The sequence below is a fragment of the Eublepharis macularius genome, chromosome 5 (assembly GCF_028583425.1).
Source record: "Eublepharis macularius isolate TG4126 chromosome 5, MPM_Emac_v1.0, whole genome shotgun sequence".
In the NCBI taxonomy this organism is placed as follows: domain Eukaryota; kingdom Metazoa; phylum Chordata; class Lepidosauria; order Squamata; family Eublepharidae; genus Eublepharis; species Eublepharis macularius.
This window is the reverse complement of record NC_072794.1, coordinates 109,419,211-109,443,197: the sequence shown is the minus strand read 5'-3', so window position 1 is coordinate 109,443,197 and position 23,987 is coordinate 109,419,211. Positions and strand designations below refer to the sequence as shown.

The following is a 23,987-nucleotide window of genomic DNA, read 5'->3' as shown; positions in this document are numbered from 1 at the left end:
ATCCAGTTAAAAGGATCAGGCAGTAAGTGTAAGAAAAATCTCTACTTGGGACCTAGAGAGCAGCTGCCAGTCAGAGGAGACATTACTGATCTTGGTAGACTAATGGTTTAACTCAGTATAAAGGGAACTTTGTGTGACATAACAGCGTCTGTTATGTAGCAGGTCCACATATATACATGAATGTAAGTTCATCATCATATCTTGCCCTTAAGATGCCACAATATAAAGAGAACACTGAAAATCTGCACAGTTCAAATCTCCAGGCCCATCCAAGCAAAGTTTGTGCAAGAGAGAAGCCTTACTGTGTTACATATATGTTGGCCCTACTCTTGGCCTCAGGCAGGAAAGAATGCCAATAATATCAAGATGTGAACCACAACCCATGGGAGGTTCCCCAAGAGGGGAACCACAATGGCTGAAAGTTCCTATTTGCATGCACGAGTTCTTTTGCTTTTGTCTTGACACATTTATCATGTCAGTGTCAATTAGAAACTCTGATGTATTGCTTTGAGAAGTACACACCTTAATTAAGAGAAGGCAGACTTGCCATCACTTTATGCATTTCAAAAGGTTCCTTCTAGCTCAACCAGAAGGTTAGGGCTAGATGGTGCACAACTTTTGCTGCAGCAGAAATGAAGCCACATAACAAAACAAGCCCCTGCAAAACTCCTGTGAGATTCTTTTTCATTTATGTATCTGCTATCTTCTGCGAGCTCTGGAAATGGATCTGGGAAACCACCAAGCATCTGCCCTTCTTGCACACACCTGTTCAGCTTCCTGCAGTTGTATCTCCAGTGTCTTTTGCATTTCCTCATGCTGCTGCTGGCGCCGCTGCTCTTCCTCCTGGAGCAGAAGCTCTGCTTGCCTCTGGGCTTCCTTCAGCAATTCAAGCTCCTGCAGCTTGCGCTCCTTCTCCTCTTGCAGCTGCTTCAGGCGCTGCAATTCCTCTTCCTTGGCAGCCCTTTTCCGCTCTCGCTGCTCTCGTTGTTCCCGCCTTTTCTGTTTTAAATCCTTATGCAGAGACTTCTTGCCCTCTGCCTGTAGGCGGATTGCCATTTGTATGGCTACCGTGGGAGGAAGGGGCAGAGAAATCAGGAGGGACCAAATGTTTTTCTGCTTGGGTCAGTTCTCTGACAAGAGTTGCACTATGGCAGCATCTTAATAGCTCAGACATTTGGGATACCTGTTTTTTCAGCTGATAAATTAGGAACTAAACAGGGACTTTCCCAGGTGAAAGACAAACTTCCTAACTAAAATGCAAGCATCACAAAGCTTCATGATGTGGGAGAAGAGAATAACATCACCAACAGAGCTCTGTGGCTCCACCCTATTCCTGTCTCAATTACAACTATCTTAATAGTGAGAAGCTTAAGCTCCAAGCAGGAGACAAAGATAAACTAATTTGCTCTTACAAACCTTGACCCAAATCCATAATGGATATAAGGTTGGTATTTACCCAGAACCCTGAAGGCTTTTACTCTCTCTTTGGCAGCTTCTGTTAGTTTAGGCTATTTGTGTTACCAAGGGAGACTGCAAATCCATGAATGAAGACTATGTTAAAGGGATAAAGACCTCTTCTCCTGTCCTTGCTGTTCATATTTTAACTTCTTCATTTCAGCAAACTTCCAAAGCAGGGGGAGAGAAAATTGCCCTCCAAAGAAGCAACAGTATAGAAACATCATCATACTCACCAAGTGTCCATTCCTGTCTCTGTCTAGTGTCTGAGGCACTCATTTCATATGTCCGTGAAGCTGTTTTCACACAGAACATACACCGTTTCCCATCTCTGTCTGGTAAGATCTTTGGGTCAGGTAAGAAGAAAGAAGTTTAAACAGCACAAGACATAAAATGCATCACTTTCACAGGCTAGGACGACAATTATCCCCTTTACACAGCACCTTGCAGTAACAGCATTCCTTCTGGTCTCTGCAATTTAGCCAGGGAAAAGCCCTCTGACCTCTTGTTTGTTTCTCCAAAGTAGACTTGCCATTAGATATGCTGCTTAAAATAAATTATGGCACTGGGGGAGTAAACCTGTCCATTAACAAATATACTAAGTACAGACAAACTCATGACCCTTGAAAGAAATAGTAGCTGCATGTTGCTCAGTGCTTCCCATACAGGTGTAAACCAGTGAAAAGCCACACTTTATGACTCTTAAATGTGTTTGTGTTATGTGCTGTCAAGTCGCTTCTGGCCTATGGTGACCCTATGAATGAAAGACCTCCCAAACGTCCTATCATTAACAGACTTGCTCAGATCCTGCAAACTGGAGGACGTGGCTTCTTTTATGGAGTCAAGCCATGTCATTTTAGGTATTCCTCTTTTCCTACTGCCTTCCACCTTTCCTGGCATTATTAACTTTTCCAGAGAACTGTCTCTTCCCATGTTGTGACCAAACTATGATAGCCTCCATTTTGTCATTTTAGCTTCTAGGGAGAATTCAGGCTTGATTTGATCTAGTACCCACTTATTTGTCTTTTTTGGCCGTCCATGGTATCCGCAAAACTCTCCTCCAGCACCACATTTCAAATGAGTCAATTTTCTTCCTGTCAGCTTTCTTCATTGTCCAGCTTTCGCATCCATACATAATAATGGGGAATACCAATGTTTGGATTATCTTGATCTTGGTCCCCAGAGAGAGATCATTATCTTTAAGGATCTTTTCTAGTTCCATCACAGCTGCTCTTCCAAATCTCAATCTTCTGATTTCTTCATTGCAGTCCCTCTTTTGGTTGATGATTGAACCAAAGAATAGAAAATCTTGAACAATTTCAATTTCCTCATTGTCAACTTTAAAATTTTGTAATTCCTCAGTAGTCATTACTTTGGTCTTCTTGATGTTCAGCTGTAATCCTGCTTTGGTGCTTTCTCCTTTAACCATCAATAGTCGTTTCAAGTCTTCACTATTTTCTGCCAGTAACGTGGTATCATCTGTATATCTCAAATTGTTAATGATCCTTCCACCAGTTTTTACTCCACCTAGATCTAATTCAACTTTCCTTATGATATGCTCTGCATAGAGGTTGAACAGGTAGGATTATGCATCTTTGTCTGACACCATTGCCACTTGGAAACCATTCAGATATCGTGGCATCCCCATTTCTTTTAACACTCTCCACAGCATTTCATGATCCACACAATCAAAAGCTTTGCTGTAATCTATAACACATAGGTGATTTTCTTCTGAAATCCCCTGATATGTTCCATTGATTAGCCATCATAATTTTGCAGTGTGATCTCTTAATACCTCTTCCTTTTCTGAATCCAGCTTGAACCCCTGGCATTTCTCGTTCTATATAAGGTAAGAATCTTTGATATAGAATTTTGAGCATCACTTTGCTTGCATGGGAAAATAACATGACAGTCTGCCAAACTAGACATTATGCTTAACTCGTGGCCACCACATGGATTTGCAGCAAGACAGCAGCTAGGAGTCTCCCTTGCGAGCTCACATCTGCAGCACGCAGGGACCTGATTTGGATTGGGACTACAGTGTGAGGGAGGAGCCTCAGTGGTGCATGTGCAGCCCCTTGATAAAGCAAATACCTCCCCCCCCCCACACACACACATACAGTTTCAGGTAGGGGAGGAGGAAGGAGGAAGGTTGAATTCCCTCTTCCTGTGCTGCAGTCCTGATCTGAATCAGGCCCTTGTGCCACTGTGGAAGCAAGTTCCCATAGGCAGCTTACTGCTACTGTCTGACTACAAAATCAAAAAGAGTCCAGTAGCACCTTTAAGACTAACCAATCTTATTGTAGCATAAGCTTTTGAGAATCAAGTTCTCTTCGTCAGATGCATGGTACATAAACTGGTCAAATATAGAAGAGGAGGGGAGGAGAGAGAAGAGAGAAGATGCAGTTAAGGGGGGAGAGAGGGAGGGTGCAATCAAAACTAGCAAAGGAATGTTTTGATTGCACCCTCCCTCTCTCCCCCCCTAACTGCATCTTCTCTCTCCTCCCTTCCTCTTCTATATTTGACCAGTCTCTGTATCAGGCATCTGACGAAGAGAACTTGATTCTCGAAAGCTTATGCTACAATAAAATTGGTTAGTCTTAAAGGTGCTACTGGACTCTTTTTGATTTTGCTACTACAGACTAACACGGCTAACTCCTCTGGATGTCTGACTACAAGCCCCCATGGTAGCCATGAGTTAAATGTAATGTCTAGCTTGAACCTTACTATATACTATATACTAAATACATTATGTTCTTTTTACTCTAGAGAATGCCCAGTTACCTCCACACATGAATTTCTGTCCAAAGAAATGCTTCCCTTTTTCTCCTTCCGTTCCTCACTCACATAGTAAGCGAGATCACTTGGTTTCAGGGTAAACCATCGTTCAGACCAGTTCCTTCTCAGATTACCTTTCTTCCACAGATAGCCCTGAGTTCAGAGTGAGGAAAGAGAGGCACACAGATATGTTGTAAAATTAAGAATTGTTCCAAAAACATTTCCAAGACAACACCTACATGGCAGTCATAAAAAGTGTCATGCCACAAGGAGCCAATTCACGTTACCAAAATAGTTCATTTGCAATGCAATCCTAAGCAAAGTTCTAAGCGCTTTGACTTCAGTGAACTTAGAAGGGTGTTGACTCTGCTTAGGATTGCTCTGTTAGAGTATGGGATGATTTGATGAATACATATAGTAAAGTAGTTGTGTAAAGTAGTAGATTGCACAAGGCATTCACCTTGCGCAATCTATGTTCACCATATCACCACTCCCAAACCACTAGCTTGGGAGGTTTTGCCGTGGTGTAGTTACTGGAAATAAAGTTTTAAGTGTAATTTATGGTGACACAAACACAAGCACTTCACCATGTGATTGCATAAATCTAATAAAACTATATTCTCAACATGACAACAGAGTTATGTTACTTAGTTCTCTGTGCATTTCATACAGGATTACTGTATGTTAGAGAAAGCTAGTTTGGTGTAGTGGTTAAGAGCGGCAGAACTCTAATCTGGAGAACCAGGTTTGATTCCCCACTCCTCCATTTGAAGCCAGCTGAGTAACCATGGGTCAGTCACAGCTCTCTTGGAGCTCTCTCAGCCCCACCCACCTCACAGGGTGATTGTCGTGAGGATAATAACAACATACATTGTAAACCACTCTGAGTGGGTGTTAAGTTGTCCTGAAGGGTGGTATATAAATCAAATGTTATTAGTATTATTACTTAACAAAAATAACTGATGCACACATTCTAGAGTAAGCCATCTGGAATTCATGCAGTATCCAAGCTGAAGTATGTGCCAATAGTGCTGACTGGTTTTCCTTCTTCCCTGCACAAGGGATTTAGGGTCAAACTTGACTTGCCTTTTAAAGGTACATTGTGGCAGTAGATGGGATTCAGATCAGGGCTGGGGTGTGGGAGAAAAGGGGTTTCTTTCTTCTCTCATGCTTAGTTTAATTAATCTGAACTGACTCCCCCCGACCAGACAATTCTAATAACAGCCCTGGGTCAGCTTTAATCAAGATACTAAGTGATAGGGGAGTTTTAACGTGGCCTTGATGAGAATCCCCTCCCATCAGTGCAATTAGCTTTTCAAAAATGCTCAGGGGACCTGGCCATATATATTTTAGTATCTCATCTAGTTTGGTCCTTAGAGTCTTGTTTTCTCATTAGATGCTGGCATTTTCTACATATCATTATTGCTTCAGGGTTGTTCCAAAGAGAGGGGGATTTTTGTTTGTCAGGCATGTTGATTTTAGCACACTTGACACTACAAGAATACTACAACAATTCCTGCTAATCCTAATGGCTAACAAGAGTGGCAGATTCTAAAATGGGAACTGTAGTATAAAAAATGTTTATGCAAGCTGCAGCTGTAGTTACCAGAAGTCCATTTACATATGGAGTTATCTCTTCAGCAAAATACTATACACACAACTTCAGCGCAGAACTTCTGGCCTCTCGGCTGGCCACTCCACCCTTCTTTAATGGCTGCAAACTTACTACATTCTACTGGTCCAATCAATACACGTTAGATTATGTTTTCCTTGTATTTAGTACTTCATTCTTTGCCTAAAAGGTAATTGAAACATGCAGGGGACAATACTCACCAAACCAATAAGGATATTTCTAGAGGGAGAGTCCTCAGATAGGTCTCTGGCTGCTACAACAGATCCTTTACTTGTAGTTCATTCTAGATAGGTTCTACAAACCCAGACACAGAATTTCCCCCAATTCCTGACCAGAAAGAGGAGCTCTTTACCTGTTTGAGCACATCCCCAATGATCTCTTGGTAGACCTCTTCAACAGCCATATGGATGGCCTCTCGCTCAATTCCACGCAGGCACCGGCCTGAATTAACCAAATCCAAAAATTGCCAGACTGTCAAGCCGTTCTGTTGGTGGCCCTCTTGGGAAAAGTAGTCATCTAGCTCCCCACTGTTGAGTTCAATATTCATTGCCATGCATATCTTCTTCAGTAAATACTCCACCTAAAACATGTGATTGATGTCAGATGGGAAGGAATCAAGTGTACTTTCCCACTTCTAATCATCAGCTGTTTTCAAGATTCTCCTTCAGGATCACATACATTTCCTTTCTGTTCAAGGGATCTGACATTTCATTTTGCAGACCCTTTACTTTAATTTGTAATACAGCACCTTATTTCCAGGGAAACTGTATTCCTTCTCCCTTTCCTTTGGGTTTACACTTACTTCTCCCTCACATCTTCTACATCTAATGAGAGTATTTCTTGAAAATATGTAGACATATTGAATAAAGTATTATGTAGACATATGTGGACATGTTTAATAAAGTATTATATATATAATTGTATTTACTGTTTTGGTTAAATGATAACATTTGATTTAAATTTGATAATGTGTTAGTATCAGAACTTTAGTTACATTCTCTGGCTACTCATGTGTCCAAAAAACCAGAAATATAACCTAATTACAATTGAGTAGGAGTTTCTCTACACAAGACATCTTACATGGGGACGTTCAAGTGACTTACTTTCTGTGTGGTCTTATATTCAAGTGTAATCTGTCTCTCTAGCATTGCATGTGTATCCATAATGAGAGGACAAGTGTAAAATCATTCACTTGAGCATCCCTGTGTAAGATGTCTTGTGTAGAGAGAGACTCAGTTTGGTCACAATAATTAAATAATAATTTAATTAATCAAATGAATAATTTACAAATAAATATCTTTAACCACCAAAAAAAGGAAATTGTTTGAAAGAATCTGAATCTGTGCTGGGTAAATACTTCAATGCCTCTAATCTGTCTTAATATGCATCAGTATCACTGGTATTTGGTTGGAGCTAAAGGAGGTTCCTTTCGGACTTTGTGCTCAGAATAAGAAGATTTAATCAACATGAAATCTAAGAGGTGGGATGGGGCAAAATGGAAATAGTAGGCAAAATGCACAGGTCAAAAATCTGCCCATATTTTTTTCTTGAACTAAAAACTGCTTATTTCTTGAAAATTATTTTTCAAACAATTTAAAACTGGGAAATTATTTGACTAGTTATACTAGTTACAGCATCATCTGGCTTATGATGCTTCCTCACGCTGTCCTGCAATGGCGGGAGGATGGTTTCCCTTCCCCCTGAACTACAGCCTGGACTTGGTTCACCCTCCTGCCAGCCTGCCGCCAGGGCCCTCTGAACTCCAACCTCCTTCACGCCTGGCAAGCCAGACCAGTTCTCCCTGTCTCTTTTTTTATTTTTTATTTTATTTTATTATATCATATTTGTATTCCGCCCTCCTTGCAAGCAGGCTCAGGGCGGATTTTTAACTTGAGTCAAGTGCCTGGGGGAATAAATTCAGGGGTACATAACAATAATTCTAATTGTTAGAATAGCTTGTTATCCACATTGGATGCCTCAATTTGGAGGTCAAAAGGTAGCATATAAATAAACTAAATAAATAAAGCAAAGGGACTAGAAGACCTTTTTCAGTGTTTCTGGCTCCTGAAGTTCAGACCTGTGAAGGTCTTCATACTGGTCTGGCCCCTGCTGTTTTACATTGCAGAGAGGAGCTAGCATGCGGCCAGCACAAGCTATGCTTCTCATATGACTAGTTTCCTGCCATAAACATGAGTATGTACCGGGGAGAAAGTGGTACCTGCTTTTTCCTGTACCACTGAATATGACACTTGGTGTTCAATTCCAAATGACAGAGGTTTAAGTTAAAAAGGCAGCTCAACTTTCCAAGAGTTGAAGAACAGGAAGTGTCTTTGAGGGAAAGAGGAAGCAGAGCTGGGGAGTATGTGCACACTCAGAATCTTTTTCTGCTGATCTGCAAGGGGAATAGGAAAGGTCAACTGCTGCCAACCCATCTGAAGTCAGCCAGTGAGCTAAATGCAAGGGAAACTGCAGGAACTTTCCAAATGCAATTATTTCTGACTAGGCCTTTGCTAGCTTTGGGCACAGTGTGGATGGGTCATAGTCCCAGCTCTCTGGGTTTATAAATCACCTGATAGAGACTTCGCCTTTGCACTGAGAAACAAAGGCACTTCCCTCCTTCCAGCATGCCTTGTGGAATTTAGAGATTATTACTGTTATTAGGGGCTCTGCATGACTGAATGGCATTTTTTTACAGTAATTAACCATTTGGGTTGAAAAAGCATGTTGCCGACACGTACATCAAGGTACTTAGAATGGGTGTGTCTAGACCAGATGTTTTGCAGTCTACCAACTGCAATAGAAAATGAAAGGAGGAGCTGGTGCATGCTGCATTTCTGTCATGCTTTGTGTTTCAAGTTTATGCTCAGAAGTAACGCTCCAATTACTGTTGGATGGCCTCTAATGTTTTTACTCCATGCAGTCCTACTTCCATAAACTGAATGACTGTGTACAGTTGAATACAAAAATTGTACCCCACCCCTTAGAGTTGCCAGGCCTGGGAGGAGCAATGATATGGGGGACTGTAAACAGGGGCGTGATGTCACTTCCAGGGAAACCTAGTCATGTCATATCTCTCTAGGAACCATCAGAAACTCTATGGTAAAACCACAGGGTTTTCCCAGAAGTGATGTCATGCCAATGGTGCTTCCCTCCCCCCCTCCCTCTGGTATACAGCATGCACCTTCTTAATTACAGAAGTAGGGCTATACATGCAGAAGGTCCCAGGTTCAATTTCCAGCATCTTCAGTTGAAAGGATCAAGAAGAAATGAAGTAAAAGACCCCTGCCTGAGATCCTTGAGAACTGTTGCCTCTCTGAGTAGATAATACTGACCTGGATAGACCAAGGGTCTGACTCAGTTTGAGACAGGTCCATGTATTCAAGTACATGCTTACGTATTACTAGTCCAGATTGAAGGCTTGTGCTGTCCTACTTCTTGAGTACTGTTTCCTTCCTCCTTTATTACTATGTCTTCTTTTTAAAATAGTGAATCTAAACACTGCTTTTGTATTCATGTAGATATCAATTTGTCTGATAACATCTTTCAACAGGAATGAAACCTGGCTGCATTGTGAATTCAGTTATATTAACAGTCCTGTCTCAATATCTAGCCCTGTAACACCCTTTTTGACAAATGTATATTTCAAATGTATAAGGGTTTGCATGAACACCAGATGTGCAAATTAAATAAAAAAGTGCCTGCATTTTTATGAGAAGGAGCACAATGCACAGGAAATAAACAAATATTAGTATTTAGACCGTGAGGGACATAAATGAATAATGACAAGAATAGTACTTTGGATGCACTCAAAATCAAAGTTTCTCAAAAGTGTGCGGAAGAACTCCCTAAAGAAGTGAGAACAAGGCTTACTTGTTTTTATAGTAACATACAGAAAACAGGGAAAGTTAATCTAATCTCTACTGAATCACTCACTGTATTTGACAGTGCAGAAAAAAATCTTCATGTGTGTCAGAGAAATTGGAACTATAAAGGTAGGAATCTGAAAGGGTTTTTTTTGCTTTTTAGGAAGCACAACTACATCTAGGCCACATGGCATCATACTTCAGGTAGCTTTGCAACAAGGCACTGCAGTTCGTACTTGAAAACTCATGTTTCAGAGATAACTAGGTAACTAGGCCATAACAAATTTTCCTTTAAAAAGAGTTTAGTCAACTAGTAATCCAGAAACTGAGACAGAGTGTGCAGTCTCTTTCAGAAACAGAATTAGGTCCATGTAATGCACATCAGATGACTGAGTACGTAAAAAGGTTTGGTGACAACTGGAAAAGTGAACATTCAGGCTGTATGTGTTTGCCTGACAGGAGAATGTTACAAGGCAGACACATTGTTGTGCCATATGTGTTCCAAATCCAGTCCTTCACTGAGTCAAGACAACTTCTATTCTGCATCTGCAATGCTTCTGACATGTATTTGTCCATGTACCACATTTGGCCATTAACACATTATTTATTTGATTTCAAGTTGTGGTCTTCCCTTGCCACTGAATCTTCAGTCTGGAATTAAACAAGGAGAATAAAATCACTAGACGGGACCTTTAGATTTTGAACGACAGGTTTGGTTGCTATCCTGGCAGGCTGGTTCATTGCCTTTAATTCCCATATGCCCAGGAACCCAACAATTCAAGGAAAATTCAGGGAAACAAGGGTCTTTAAAAGGGAACAGGTGACAGGAAGCAGAGGGTGCAAGCTGAAGCCAAACAGATCCAAGGCTGCTGTCCAGCTGTGGATGTAAATATAGCAGACCTGCCTAAAGCACAAGAACTTGACATAATGCTAATAAGTTTGTAAGACATTCAATGCTAAATGTGGTCCTTACAACCTTCACTAAAAACTATCGTTTAAGGTACAACTTTAGATATCATTCTAGAAGTGTCTCAGCACATAAGATCAGGGCATATAAATCTAAAAAGGCCTTCCAGTCCAGGGTAGTGGAACAGTGGAAGTACCATTGCTGTACTAATATTATTCAGTCACAACTACAGTTGCTGCAGGACAGATTTAATGCAGTTTGAAATGGAAGTCCATCGAGCAGCAAAGAAGTTTTCCTACTGCAGAATGAACATGCTGTCTGAGGTGAGATGGCCAGGTAAATACTGCGGTTTAGCAGCATACTCCATAGAGAGTTGTGCATGGTAAAGGATTAAGTGCTTCTGCACTGAGCTTGAGCATAGGAGAGGCGCATTAAGTTCCAGTACACATAATGGTCAGAACTGAATTTCTTCAAGATGACAGCAGGCAGAAATGAACACAATGACACTAGCACAGATGTACTGTTCACTACTCCTGAAGTAGAAGAACTCTCAAATCATACTCATAGGATATTTAATGCCTATATGAGAAGCAGCTCTCAAAAGTGCTTTCATAGGAATGTGCATGTCCAGCAACATGATGAAATGGGGAAAAAAAGAGGAGGGGGACATGTCTCCTGATTACAAATCACACCACCTGGACACACAAGGTACAGTTCTGAATGTTTTCATCAGTTGTTTTTAAATAGCTGCACAAACAGCCAATGTGATGTAATGTCATGCTTAGAAAAATCAGACAAGAATAAAAATGGATCTGTAGAACTGTGCAGACATCTATGATACCTAATTTCAGAGTTATCATTCATCTGCTATTATTGCCATATGGTTATTGACTGATTCAATAACAATGTGCAACGTGTTTGCTATGGATCACCCTTTATCACAAATGCACATAGAAAATTGCTCAGAAGTGATCCTACCTCATCTGGAACCATAACAAGAGGGTACTTGTCTTCAGATAAGAAGTTAAAGAGACACCAAAGCTTGAATGCATCTTCATGGGATATAACACTATTCCCATTCTGGTTTGCCTTGTAATTCTTTTTTGCTGTCAACGTCCAGCACAGTTCATCAAAATTCTCCTTGACAAAAGCACCTTCTTCTACCTGCAAACAAAGGGCGCAAATCACTCCTGCTTTCAGGATTTTTTCCATAATATCCGAAGTATTATGCAAGAGGTGCTGCAGAAGCAGCCTAGCAACACTTGGGTGGCAATCCTTACGTATTGCTATCTTACCAACAGGAGACAGATAAGCGTCCCCATTTTCATTTCATTGATGAAGAAGATGAGAAAGGCAGAGTAATGTTCATATGCAAAGGAGGGCCATTTTCAAATGTCTTTAAAATAGCATGATACTCACGGAAGGCTGCCAGCTTCCTCATGCAATTTTTGACACCATCCATTTACAAAACAGAGGCAGGCAGTGATGATGACGCTTTCATGGCATTTTGTAAATGAATAGCATAAAAAATTGTGCAAGGAAGCTGGCAGCCTTCCATGTGTATCACAAAGACGTGTGAAAATGGCCGAGGACTGGGCTCTTCCTGAAATCATTATGTAGGAGAGAAAATTTCAGCAAGTGCATGCAGCCAAACACGTAGGTTGGTATATTAGAGATTTAATAGCACAGAAGCACCTAAGCCATATTGCACCAAACACTAGAATAATTCCTTTGAAATCTGATCATCATATTGTTCTATTCTATTGGTTTAATGATGCTTCAACTTCATGGCAGCTGAAAAGATGGGTTTATCACCAGGTGATGGACAACAGTTCCTGACCTACACAAATATTAATAGATCAAGATGGGTAGCCATGTTAGTCTGTCTGTAGCAGTAGAACAGAGCAAGAGTCCAGCAGCACCTACAAAACTTAACAAAATTTGTGGTAGGGTATGGGGTAGGATAGTGGGTGCATTCCTGCCAGGTACAATGATATCACTTCCTTAATTGGCCCCTGTGAAGAGCAGGAGCATGCCTGCCACCGGGCATGATGACATCACTTCTGGAAGTAACATCATCACAACTGGTGGTGGCATGCACACACTTGATGCATGCGCAAGGCAGTCACCCCTGGTAAGTGCCAAGTCGCCCCCCCTCCCCCACCAGGAGGTTAAGGGAACCTCAGTCCCTTCTTTCATGATAGCAGGGGCTTCTCATTGTTCCCACATTCCACTGGCCAGGCTGAGAACTTTTCAGTGGCTGCTAAATCCTTATGGAATACCATGCCAAACAGGCCCCAGCTTTCTTGGCATTTAGGAAATTCTGAACTGAACTTTTCAGCCACCTAAGTGTTGTAAGCTATTCTAATGGATAGCCAGCTGAATGAAGTTTTGGCTTTTAAAAACAGTGTCTGTTGAGCTTGGTTCTTTCTATGGTCTTTTTTATTACTTTGGGGTATCTGATTTGTGATAGCAGATTCTGGATTAATATCTGACTTATTTTATTTCCCTTCATTTATACCCAGCCCTTCTCCCCTATAGAGACCAAACTGGCTTACATTGTTCTCCTATTCTCCATTTTAGTCTCATAACAATCCTGTTGTTAGGCTGAGATTGTGTGAGTGATTCAGGGTCAACAACAAACTTCCAACACACTAAACACTATATCACACTGACTATACCACACGGGCATGCAGGGCGGCAGAGGAAGCCGGAAACGGTCTTTCCGCCCCTCAAATGGCAGCCGTGGCTGCCATTTGAGGGGTGTAGGACAGCAGAGAAGGCCAAAAAAGCCCTTTCCGCCCCTCAAATGGCAACCGCGGCTGCCATTCGAGGGGTGCAGGGCAGTGGAAAAGGCCGAAAAAGCCCTTTCCACTCCTCAAATGGCAGCCGCGGCTGCCATTTGAAGGGCGGAAAGAGCGTTTTTGGCCTTCTTCTCTGCTGTGTGGGCCTGCGGGGCAGTGAAGGAGGCCTCCACCACCCCAGCATCAGAAGGAAGGTAAGTGAGGGGCTGTGGCTTGGGGGGGGGTGAGGGACTGGGGGGTGGGGGTGGCCGCTGGGGTTTGGGGAGTTTTAAGGGCCCTATTGCTTGCAAACGGCAGGTCCCTTTAAACTATCAGCTGGCAGGCAGCAGGGGGGATTCTGCTGCCTGCCAGCTGATAGTTTAAAGGGACCTGCCATTTGCAAGCGGCTGGAAAGTGCCCTTTAAATGATTAAATGCCCCTTTCCCTGCTGGTTCGTGCCCATGTCTAGTAGTGCCCATGTCTAGTAGTGACTGGCAGCCAGCCAAGAATCTAGCATGACCCAGCCCTATGCACTGTATCCAAGGCATTAAATAATCCAAAATTCTCTGGGCCAGAGTGTTCTGGAAATTGGAATGGTAGTGAACTGTAGTGAAGTCTCCCTGACATAGTGGTGATGTTACTGAAGTCTAGCATTATATATTATGTCTTATCCACATTTTGTAATCCTATCAAGTGAATATTTTGAAGGATCCTAAGTGTATTGTTTTTCCATTTAATGCATTTAGCTTGGATTTTATTTCTGCTTGTTAATGTGGAATTTTTAAATATATGTTACTGTGAGTTTAAATGCAGGCCTCTGAGAATGAAGGAGGGGGGCTAGATGGGTGAATAGAGTCTTCTCTGATTGGGCAGTAGCTATACCCTAGAGAGCAGATTGCAGCACAGTTTTTAGTCAGTGCTGAGGGGAAAGTTTTCAGTCAGCTTCTGTATATCATAGAGAGAGGTTATTCTAGTTGAGTCAGGAAAACTGAGTGGAGCCTGAGAAACAGTCTGTGTCTTTGTTTCTGAAAGACAGTTAAACAGCCAGCAGATTCTGATTAAGTTAGTCTTTGGCTGTCTCAGAGATAGGGCTGCCGGTCCCCTAATGGGGGATGGGGGTCCCCCATTCCCACCCTCTGCCCCTTCCTCACCTAGCCAGTTGGGGGGAAAGGCACGGGGAACTAAGTCTGGGAGGCAAAATACCTCCTGGGCATGCCCACTGTGTGTGTGTGTTCCTGGTGGGGTGCAATGACACCACTTCCAGGAGTGATGTCATTGCACCAGCTGTGGGAATGTTCCTGTGGTTTGTCTGGGGATGATTTGGGCCAGTGCAAACCACAGGAGCATTCCCATGGCCAGCACAATGTCACTCCCAGAAGTGACATCACCATACCAGTGCCGGGAGCACATGTGCACTATGCATGAACGCAAAAAAAATTGAACATGTAAAGTTTACTGTAAAGTAAGGAGGAGCTGGACTAAAGCAAAAAGACAAAGGTTTTAAAAGAATATAAAACAAACAAGCAAATCATTAACACTAAGGCTGAAGCCATCGTGACTGGATTTAGCTCTTACTCAAAGCCTCCTCTCACCTACTAGCCAATATTAGAGAGGCCATCAGGGGGAGAAAAAAGGAAGAGACTGGGCTCCTTTCCATTGTATCTAGGCCTCAGACCTCAATGAATACACACTCCTAAGCCTTTTTTTGTTACTAGAATAATAGAATCAGAGTTGGATGGGGCCTTATATAAGGCCATCTAGTCCAACCCCCTGCCCAATGCAGGAACAGCCTAAAGCACTATTGTTTTATTACTGGAAGCCAACTTAGCTGTAAAAGATGGGATAAAATATATAAATAAGTAAGGCTTCATCCATCACAGTTGGGAACGGTTGTGTATTACCAGGCAGACAAATCAAATCTAGCAAATGGAGGTATTCCTCTGGCCAACCAATCACGAATACATGAATAGCTGAAAGCCTACCGTTCAGACTATATGACTTGTGTTGACCCTGCAGTGTTCTCCCATCAGTTGTGCCAATGAATGGGGACCCCCTCACCCCACCCCGAGCATGTGGGATGCAGGAAATTGGATGTACTGCATGAGTACAACCAAATGCTTAAATTAGCACTCTGTTGACGTTTGCTAATTGTATATGCACATTAAACTCAAATGCATTAAACATGCAGAATGTATATACATTTACCTTGCCCTTGTTTACACAGCACAGTTCTATCTCTGACTAGCTTTTCTGTGCTCTCTGTTTCCCCAATCACATTCATGGCTCACTAACTCAATTCTATATAATCCTTTGCCTATCATTCTACTCTCTGCCTGTCATTCCAGATGTCAGTCATTAGCCTGTTGACAGGAGTGAGCAAATGCATTATTTGCTGGGGTACGTGTGGGGGAGCATGTTTTAACTATGTTCAATTTCTCTCCCTCCCACCCAAGCCTGCAGACTGGTGCCTTTACAAAAAAAATTGGAGAAAAAAAGACAAGGTAGAAAGAGCTCAAATGACACCAGGATGGCACACAAAGAGTCGCAGTTGACCCTCATGTGCTTTGCAGAGAGAAGATAAGGCTCTCACCACCCCCAAAGTAAAAAGAAATGGGGGGGGGAGATGAGAGGAAAGGGATTTATCATGAAGGCTCATGTGAGAATCCCTGGTCTAAAATCTTTCCTCATCTAAAAACATCAGTGGGGAGAACCCAATTATGCCCAAGTCTGCTCATTCCAATTCATGTCTAAAGCTGCAGTGGGTTGTGTGTAGTTCTTTTTTTTACAAAAAATCAGGTTGTCTATTTAAAAACAAGCCTCTAAACCTCTACTCACATCAGGATCCCGGCAACTGGAAAGGACGAAGGAAAAATGCATCACTATCCCCCAGCTTGCAAGAGTTTTCAATGGCCTGTGAACTAGGGACCCTTTCTCCTCTGTTAGCTGTTTGACAAAAAGGATCTCTTGAATGGGGGCACAATCATGGAGAACTTCACCCCAATTAGTTGGTGTGCGTGCGTGTGTGTGGTAGAAGAAAGACCTGGGTATAAGTTATGCCTTTCACTGCCTTTGTAACATGGATGCTTGTCTCACTCTGCCTAAAATTTGGGAGGAAGGACACTGAGTAAGAGCTACAAGATGTAAGAATTCCATCCTAGTTCAGTGGGAGAGAAAAGTTCAGAACAGGGAGGATTTCTTTTATCTGTCTGAAACTTGGGAAGGAGGAAATATGTTTCCCACTGAAGCCAAGTATCTTCCAAATTCAGCACCAACTCATTATTATAATATTAAAGAAACTGAAAAAATGAACCAATTCTAAAGCTTAAAAAAGGTTTGGGTAGGGTACATTTCCAACTGTGACTAGACAATCATTTAGTCATTTTTTAAAGCAACATTTTCAATGTGCATATTTTCTTTATTGTTTCACACTTGTGTGTTGGGTTGCTCCACACAGGACTATTGCTAGATGCTGAGTCACTGGAAATGATAGCACCTTTTCTGCATACTGCTAATTGGATGGTCCAATTAACAAATATTAGTATATTGCTTTCCCAGTTTAAGGCAGATTAATTCTGTTGCGTTGACAGTGGCAATGTAGGCCAGGCTTTAAAATGTCCGCTAATTGCTTCTGGGCAAAATTTTTGACCCAGGATTTTGTGGATCATGAATTCTCTTACAAAGGATAATGTTGTGCTCCAAAAGCAACACAAAGTAAAGTGGCATTCAGGCTATGAAAAGATTTCACTCTGCCATTAAGGGATAAGAAAAAAATGCTTCCAACATTACTTGCCGTTGTAACATTGACCATGAATTTGCCATGGATTCCCCCCCCGCCGCCGCCCCTCTCCCCACAAGCCTGGATCAGACAGCCCACATCACATCATTCCCCTTTAAAGAACAAAGGTGGCTTTGAAAAATGGGAAACCCAAAAGAAACCAAGCTTTATGAATCCAGCTTTTTAATTCTCCTCTTGCTGACACATACTGAAGCAGGTTACATAAAGTGGAAACTTTTTTGCCAGCTGACTTTTAAAATACGTTCAATTTTTGTTACTCTTCTGACAGATTTACACATTACCCAAGCAGCTGATCATATGGAAAGGCAAACCTATTAACATTTACTGACACATTTTCTCAGTATTAAATAGGATTTATCTCATCTTGAAAGTATCCCATTTTTATACTAACCTTCCACCAAAGAACTCAGGCACACACAATTCCCCATTTTATCCTCATAACAACCTGGTGAAAGTTTGTGGGATTTGAACCCAGGGCTCTAGCCATAATTCAACATAGTAACCACTATGCTGAAGTTACTTTCACAAGACCACGTCGACTTGCTCTACCAATCAAACTAGACATGCACTGGAAGTTCCATCTTCTAATTGGGAATGTGGCACCCAAGGAAAGTATATTTAAGCTCTCCCATCCCAGACCATTTCAATTAAAGAAAATTACACATGGAGGTAAGACTTAACTCTCTCCCCCATGTTGTTCCTAGCTGAATTGTGCTCTCACGCACCTGAAAATTAAGTTTTAAATAGGGTGGCCAACTCTGGGTTGGAAAATTCCTGGAGATTCATTTAGTTTAGTAATTAGTTTGGCTAAGATTTGACCTCCAGAGTGAGATATTCTTTTCTGCCTTGGCTTCCAAAAGGAGATGTACGCAGGTACAGGCATGCTGTAACATATGAACAGGGATACTGTGATTACTGAAAGATACATGCACCAGTAAAGGAAGAGCTACTCTGAGGGACTGAATCATGTTAGGAAAATAGTGCAAGAGGAAAAGGTTAACCCCCTCTTCCTCTGTTCCTCACCATACTACAGTGCCAGTCTCAATCCCTCCTCCCTCATACAACTGGCATTTCCACTTTTTTAAAATGGAAGATCTGTTCATGGATCTCCCAGTGGCACATGTATTTTGACCTTTGGATATTGCAGTAAAGTGGGTCAGCATGACAAGAAGGATAGAGCCAATTAATCCTCTATAATAGGAAAGAAATATCCATTCCACAGGGAGCAGAGCAGAATCATAACACGTAAGGGGGGGGACAGCCTTAAGCTCCCCCCCACGCTATTTTCCCAACCTGAAACAGTTCTGGGGAACTACTATTTGCCCTGTTGTGGGCTGTACATTTAGCACATCAGAGCACATGCAGCCTCCAATGGAGCAAACAGTGATTCCTCAGGACTGTGGTTGGAAAAATGGCCGGGGGGGGGGGGCACTTAAGTTTCCTCTCTCTGCATGCTGTGATCCCATTGCAAATTGGGCTCTATGTACCTCAGAATAGGGAGACCTTGTGAAATAGTATCTGACTGAAAATCCTTGCGGCTGACCCAGAGACAAACAGAACATGTAATTTGGCCCTCAGTATACTTGAAGCATCTAAGAGGAAGGAACTCCAGACACTCAGGAAGTGAGCTTACCTTGTCCAGGATGTATTTGTTGAGATAAGGCATATACCCTTGGCTCGATACTGGACCATCATCATCATCCCTGAAATGTTCCTCCAGTGCCACTGGATCATGGGGAATACATAGTACCGTGTACAGGTTGTGAGAGAGCACCTGGGAAAGGGTTGGGAAAGTCACTCAGGATTATATAGTCACCTAAAAGAATAACCTCCAAAATTTCAAACCTCCAAAACTACAAAGAGAAGCCGCATTATGGCAGATACACAAATTTTGCAGTATCTTTGCAGTAAATATATGACTTTTAATACTTTATGCAGTGTCTAAGCAAGGAGGATGTTGAACACTTTAAAGACATTTCAGCATGCACTCCTCCTGTAATTACCATCAGACATCTCAACAGAGAAGAAGAAAGCCTGCTGCAAGGAAAAGATGGGAGGATCTAGTGTTGCAGCCTTTCATTTAGCTGTAATGCACAATCATATGCCTATTTGACATAAGTTCCACAGTTATCAGATAGATTTATTTTCAACTGTGACAGGAGAGAGGGTCCTGTGCCTTTAATTTTCCTAGATTTATTTTAGATATTTATACACTACTTTTCTCCCCAGTGGGAACCCAAAGTAGCATACATCATTTTCTCTTCCTCAATTTTATCCTCACAACCACCACCTAGTGAGATTTCTGGCAGATGCAGTGTCTTCAACTGCTACAGTATATGATTACCAGCATTTTTTCCCTGACAAGGTCCTGTGCCTTTATCAGCCTTGTGCCAATAGAAATGGAGGCTTTTACCATCAATGTCTCCACACTCAATTTTTGCTTGTCATGCAATTGTATCAGTCACCATGGGATTGAGGGGGGCAGGGGGAGAGAGACCTGGCAACTTTGCAGTAGCACTTTCATGAAAAAGAAACACGACCTTTCAGTATAAATATTAAAGGCATAGGAGCCCTTGTTGTGTATTGAACACATCAGCCTGCGTTTTCTATCCCCATAACCAAAAGTACAAGGCACAAAAACAAGGGAAAAGAGAAAAACAGAAGTCAAGCTATAATTAGCTGGCATCAGCTCAAACTCACCCTATTCATCTTTCACATCCAACCCAGAATAATGGTGTTATTGAGTGCTCAGCTGTTGGAGGGTAAATAATCTCCACTAAACAATTCTGAACAGGGAAAAATTCTCTCCCTGTGTTAGTATGCTGCAGTTCTAGAGGGCATAGACATGCTGTTGTACAACAGGTGCTCTGTTTATTTATCTAATTATTAGCAGTATTTATATGCCTGCTTTTTTCCTGGCCAACTCAAAACTCAAGGCAAGTATGAAATATATAAAATACAGTAATATATACAAAAATATATGTAACTTAAAATGTTAAAACAATACATATAATATAATAAAAACTACATTAAAATTGTTATTCTAAAAACATCCTATGTGTACCTGGCAAATATTCCCTTTGGCCAAGACTCAGACTGTACCAAAAGCTCTGCAGAAAAATTCTAAGTTACAGCCTCCCCAGAAAGCCGGAAAGATAGAAGCACCTAGGGTTGCCAATCTCCAGGTGGGGGCTGGACATTTGGAATTACAACTAGGGGTGTGCAACCCCAAAATATTCGGGTTTCCTGCTTCTGGTTTTCCCAGAGCAGGGGGAAAAATTCGGGTAAACCCGAAACGGCAAGCCGCTTCGGGTTTTGGTTTTTAAGATGATTTGGGATTATTAGGGAAGATTCGGCCATTGTTTCCAATGGGAAACACTGCTCCCGGCTATTCAGGGGCCTGGGGGGTCATTTTCTTCCCTAATAACACCAAATTTGCAGTCCCACCTTGAAACAAAACCTAACATCACACCAGATAATCACCCCCTCCCCAATATTTTTGGGGGTGAATTTCAGTTCTGGGATTTCTGGTCCGCCCTCCCCACAAGCAAGCTGAGGGCGGGTAACAGCATACAACAACATCAGTACAACATTGATTACACCCCCACCCAACAGCACTAAAGTGGCTCAAAAGGAATTGCACCACAGTATCACATCCATTCCACCCAGACCAAACTGAACCAGGGGGGAAGCACTTGCAACTTAGTCCAGCAGAACCATTGTCATTTCCTGTAGCCAGGCTCTGAGTTCAGCCAATGGGGAAACACCACAGAGCAGAACGAGAAAATACCAAGACACAAGCACAACACAATGCCATTTGCAGAGCACAGTTGCTGAGGTCGTCCTCCCCCTGCCGCCAGCTTCAGGCTGAAAACTGCCTGTGAGGCACTGTTCGGATCTAGCCTTCATCATCAGCTGGTGCCTGCCCACACCATTCCTCCCCGCTCACACCCCTTCAATGCGAACATCTAACAGCAGCAACATTTTACAGAATTTAACAAAATTTAACAGCATTTAAGATAATCAAACAACAGTTAAACTTTACAAACAGCATCTAACAGCATTTTGAAACCTTTGACAACAGTAAACAACAACAGCTTAGTTTGGCTGCTTCCCTGGGTTTCCTGTTGTGTTTACACAATATAGCCTGTCTCTCTCCGTCTTCCCATTCCAGTGGCAATGCCAATCAATATTTCTGGGGCCTCCATTCACATTTAACAGAACAAATTTGTACCCACAGGGACTCGGGCAGTGCTGCTGCATTCTGTGCTTGTGTGTGGTTGGGGGCTGGCCAAATTGCAGGATGTATCCCTTCTGATGCTGAGTCCCACCATCCTCCTGCTGGTGCTATAAATAATTTTATTTATGGGAACAGCGCAATTCCCCAGGTCCCAGACTCGCAGAGGATGCAGGCCACAAGGAGGGCTCACCTCAGTCACTCTGGAAGTCCACTCCTGAGAAATTGAAGAGCCGAGAGTTGACCTTCAGGAAGACCAACTGCTCAACTCTCCATGGGAGAAGGCGAGAGCGATGTGGGCTGACAATGTCGCCCGCATATGAAAAGACACGCTCGCTCTCCACGCTCGTCGGAGGGCATGAGAGGAGCCACTGCGCCTCAAGGGAGAGGTCCAGCCAGACCGCCTCCTTCTTGGCCCAGTAGTTCAGCGGATAGGTGGAGAGCAACTCGCAGGGCTCCGCGAGGTAATCCCTGACCATTGTCTCCACTGAATCCTGTCTCACGCGACTCATGATGCCAGAGGGGCTGAGGGGCATCCTGGCGGTGGCTGTGGGGGGAGCCTGCTCCGAAGGGATGCAAGGGGGACCCGCCGAGCTGGGCCTCCCGCCTGTCCCCACTGATGACAGATGGCCCTTCTTGGCCTACCTACACCTCACTCACACACGGAGGCCATCTCTGGCATGTGTGAGGTTCCTGTCCCGCTTGGCGAAATTGCCCTTGATGCGCGGGTCACACATGGTTGCCAACATGTACGACTCCTTCTCCATGACAGGCTTTAGCCTGGCATCTATGCCCTGCTGCAGCCTTCTCACGAGCACGTGCACTCCTGGAACCATGTCTGCATGTGGTGCGTCTGGGTCCACAAAGGAGGCCATTGAACTCTGGAGCATGTGCACCAGAGGAATGACCAGACCCAGGGTCATCGTGTCAGACGAGACTGCCACAGTGAAGTCCTTGAAGGGCTTCAGGACCTCCACTGTCTGGGAGATGGTGAGCCAATCCTCTCGGCTGCACTCACCCACCTGCCTCCAAGTGTCGCTCTCCGAGAGCCACGCCTGGAGGGCGGCCTGCTGCTCCACCAATCGCTCAAGCATGGCACACATGGAATTCCAGCGAGTTGCCACATCGGTGATCAGGTGATCCTCCAGCACACCTGTCCCAGCCTGCTTCTGGCGCAGTTCATGAGTGGACCTCACACTATGCGAGAAGTGACCCGTGAGTCTCCAACATTTCTGCAGGAGACACTGGAGCTCACGGGTTGTGGGGTCCTGGGGTTCCCTGGGGGAGCCCAAACCAAGCACATCCTTCACCATGAGATGAAGTTTGTGGGCCACACAATAAATGCATTCCCGGCCCACCAGTGCCACAGCTGCCCTCATGTTTGCGCCACCGTCCGTCACCATGCATCCCATGGTAACACTGCTCTGGCCTATCCAGTCATCCAACTCCCTCCTCAAAGTGGCTGCGATGTTCTCTGCCGTGTGTGCCACATCGAGAACCTTGGCGTGGAGCAGAGCCTTGCAGTAGCCGTCCCGGCGGTCTCCCATCTGTCCCTGCCTAACACTGGACACCCCAACTCCATCCTGAAGGTCCTCGGGTTGCCACCAGTGAGCAGTGAGCGAGAGGTACACATGCTGCACACTAGAGCAGGTCCAGATGTTGGACGTGAAGTGCACAGTCCTCCCAGCAGCACGGGACAATTGTGCCTTCACGTGGTCCCTGGCAGCCCTTTAAAACAAGGGCATTATGTTCCTGCTCAACGTCGTGCAAGCAGGGATCATGTACTTGGGAGTGAGATCCTGGAGCAGCTCCTGGAAGCCGAGTTGATTGACTAGGGAGAATGGCTGGCCATCATGGGCAATCATCTTGATGATGCGGTGCATGATGCACCTTCTCGCCTTCTGGATCCCCCCTTTGGGCACCCTAGTGCCCTGCTCACCAAGCATCTCCGTCAGAGAGGCTTGGCGTCCCTGCTCTACGGGAAACCATGGGGGGGGGGACACCAGAAGAGCCTGCCTCCTTCTGGCTAGCTAGCAGCCATGTGGTGCCACTTGAACTCTCCCCCCATAGAAGCACCGCCTGGTGTTGCCTCTTCACATGGTTCCTCATGCCAGATGTGGAGAGATGATTCACATCCCTCCCTCAACTGATCTGTGCCCTAGAATGCTTGCACTGAGCAAACCAGTCCTCCAACCTCTGGAAATGATCCCAGATGTTGGAGGAAATGGAGGGCCCATGCCACACTGAGGCTGCATGTTTGGGCCCCCCAGGAAACACCTCCTGTGAGGTGCTCAGGGAGGACACACCGTGCCCTGGTATTGCAGATGAAGATGGCTGAGGCTGAAGGGGAAGAGATATGGCCTCCACACTCTCTTCCTCTTCTTCCAGCATCCTCTCCTCCTGCATAGCTGTTAGAGGCTTGCTGCTGGCCTCAGAGAACACCGGGAAGTCTCACCGATGGTGGGCCTCTCCTCCAGGCCCTCCAACATCCTCTGAGTCCCTGGGGTGAACGTGAAGGATGGAAAGTCATGTTCC

At 43.7% G+C, this 23,987-nt stretch overlaps 1 protein-coding gene across 1 annotated transcript in view; it reads right to left on the bottom strand.

Moving 5' to 3' along the window:
* Nucleotides 1–23,987, bottom strand: part of DEF6 (DEF6 guanine nucleotide exchange factor) — a 63,295-nt gene that overhangs the window by 7,254 nt on the left and 32,054 nt on the right. Inside the window, exons 2-7 of the mRNA XM_054980793.1 lie at nt 18,849–18,989; nt 11,615–11,800; nt 6,219–6,446; nt 4,240–4,386; nt 1,692–1,800; nt 766–1,064 (exon numbers count right to left, since the gene is read on the bottom strand). Of these exons, the coding sequence (XP_054836768.1) occupies nt 766–1,064; nt 1,692–1,800; nt 4,240–4,386; nt 6,219–6,446; nt 11,615–11,800; nt 18,849–18,989 (1,110 nt within the window). The remainder of the gene's footprint in view (nt 1–765; nt 1,065–1,691; nt 1,801–4,239; nt 4,387–6,218; nt 6,447–11,614; nt 11,801–18,848; nt 18,990–23,987) is intronic.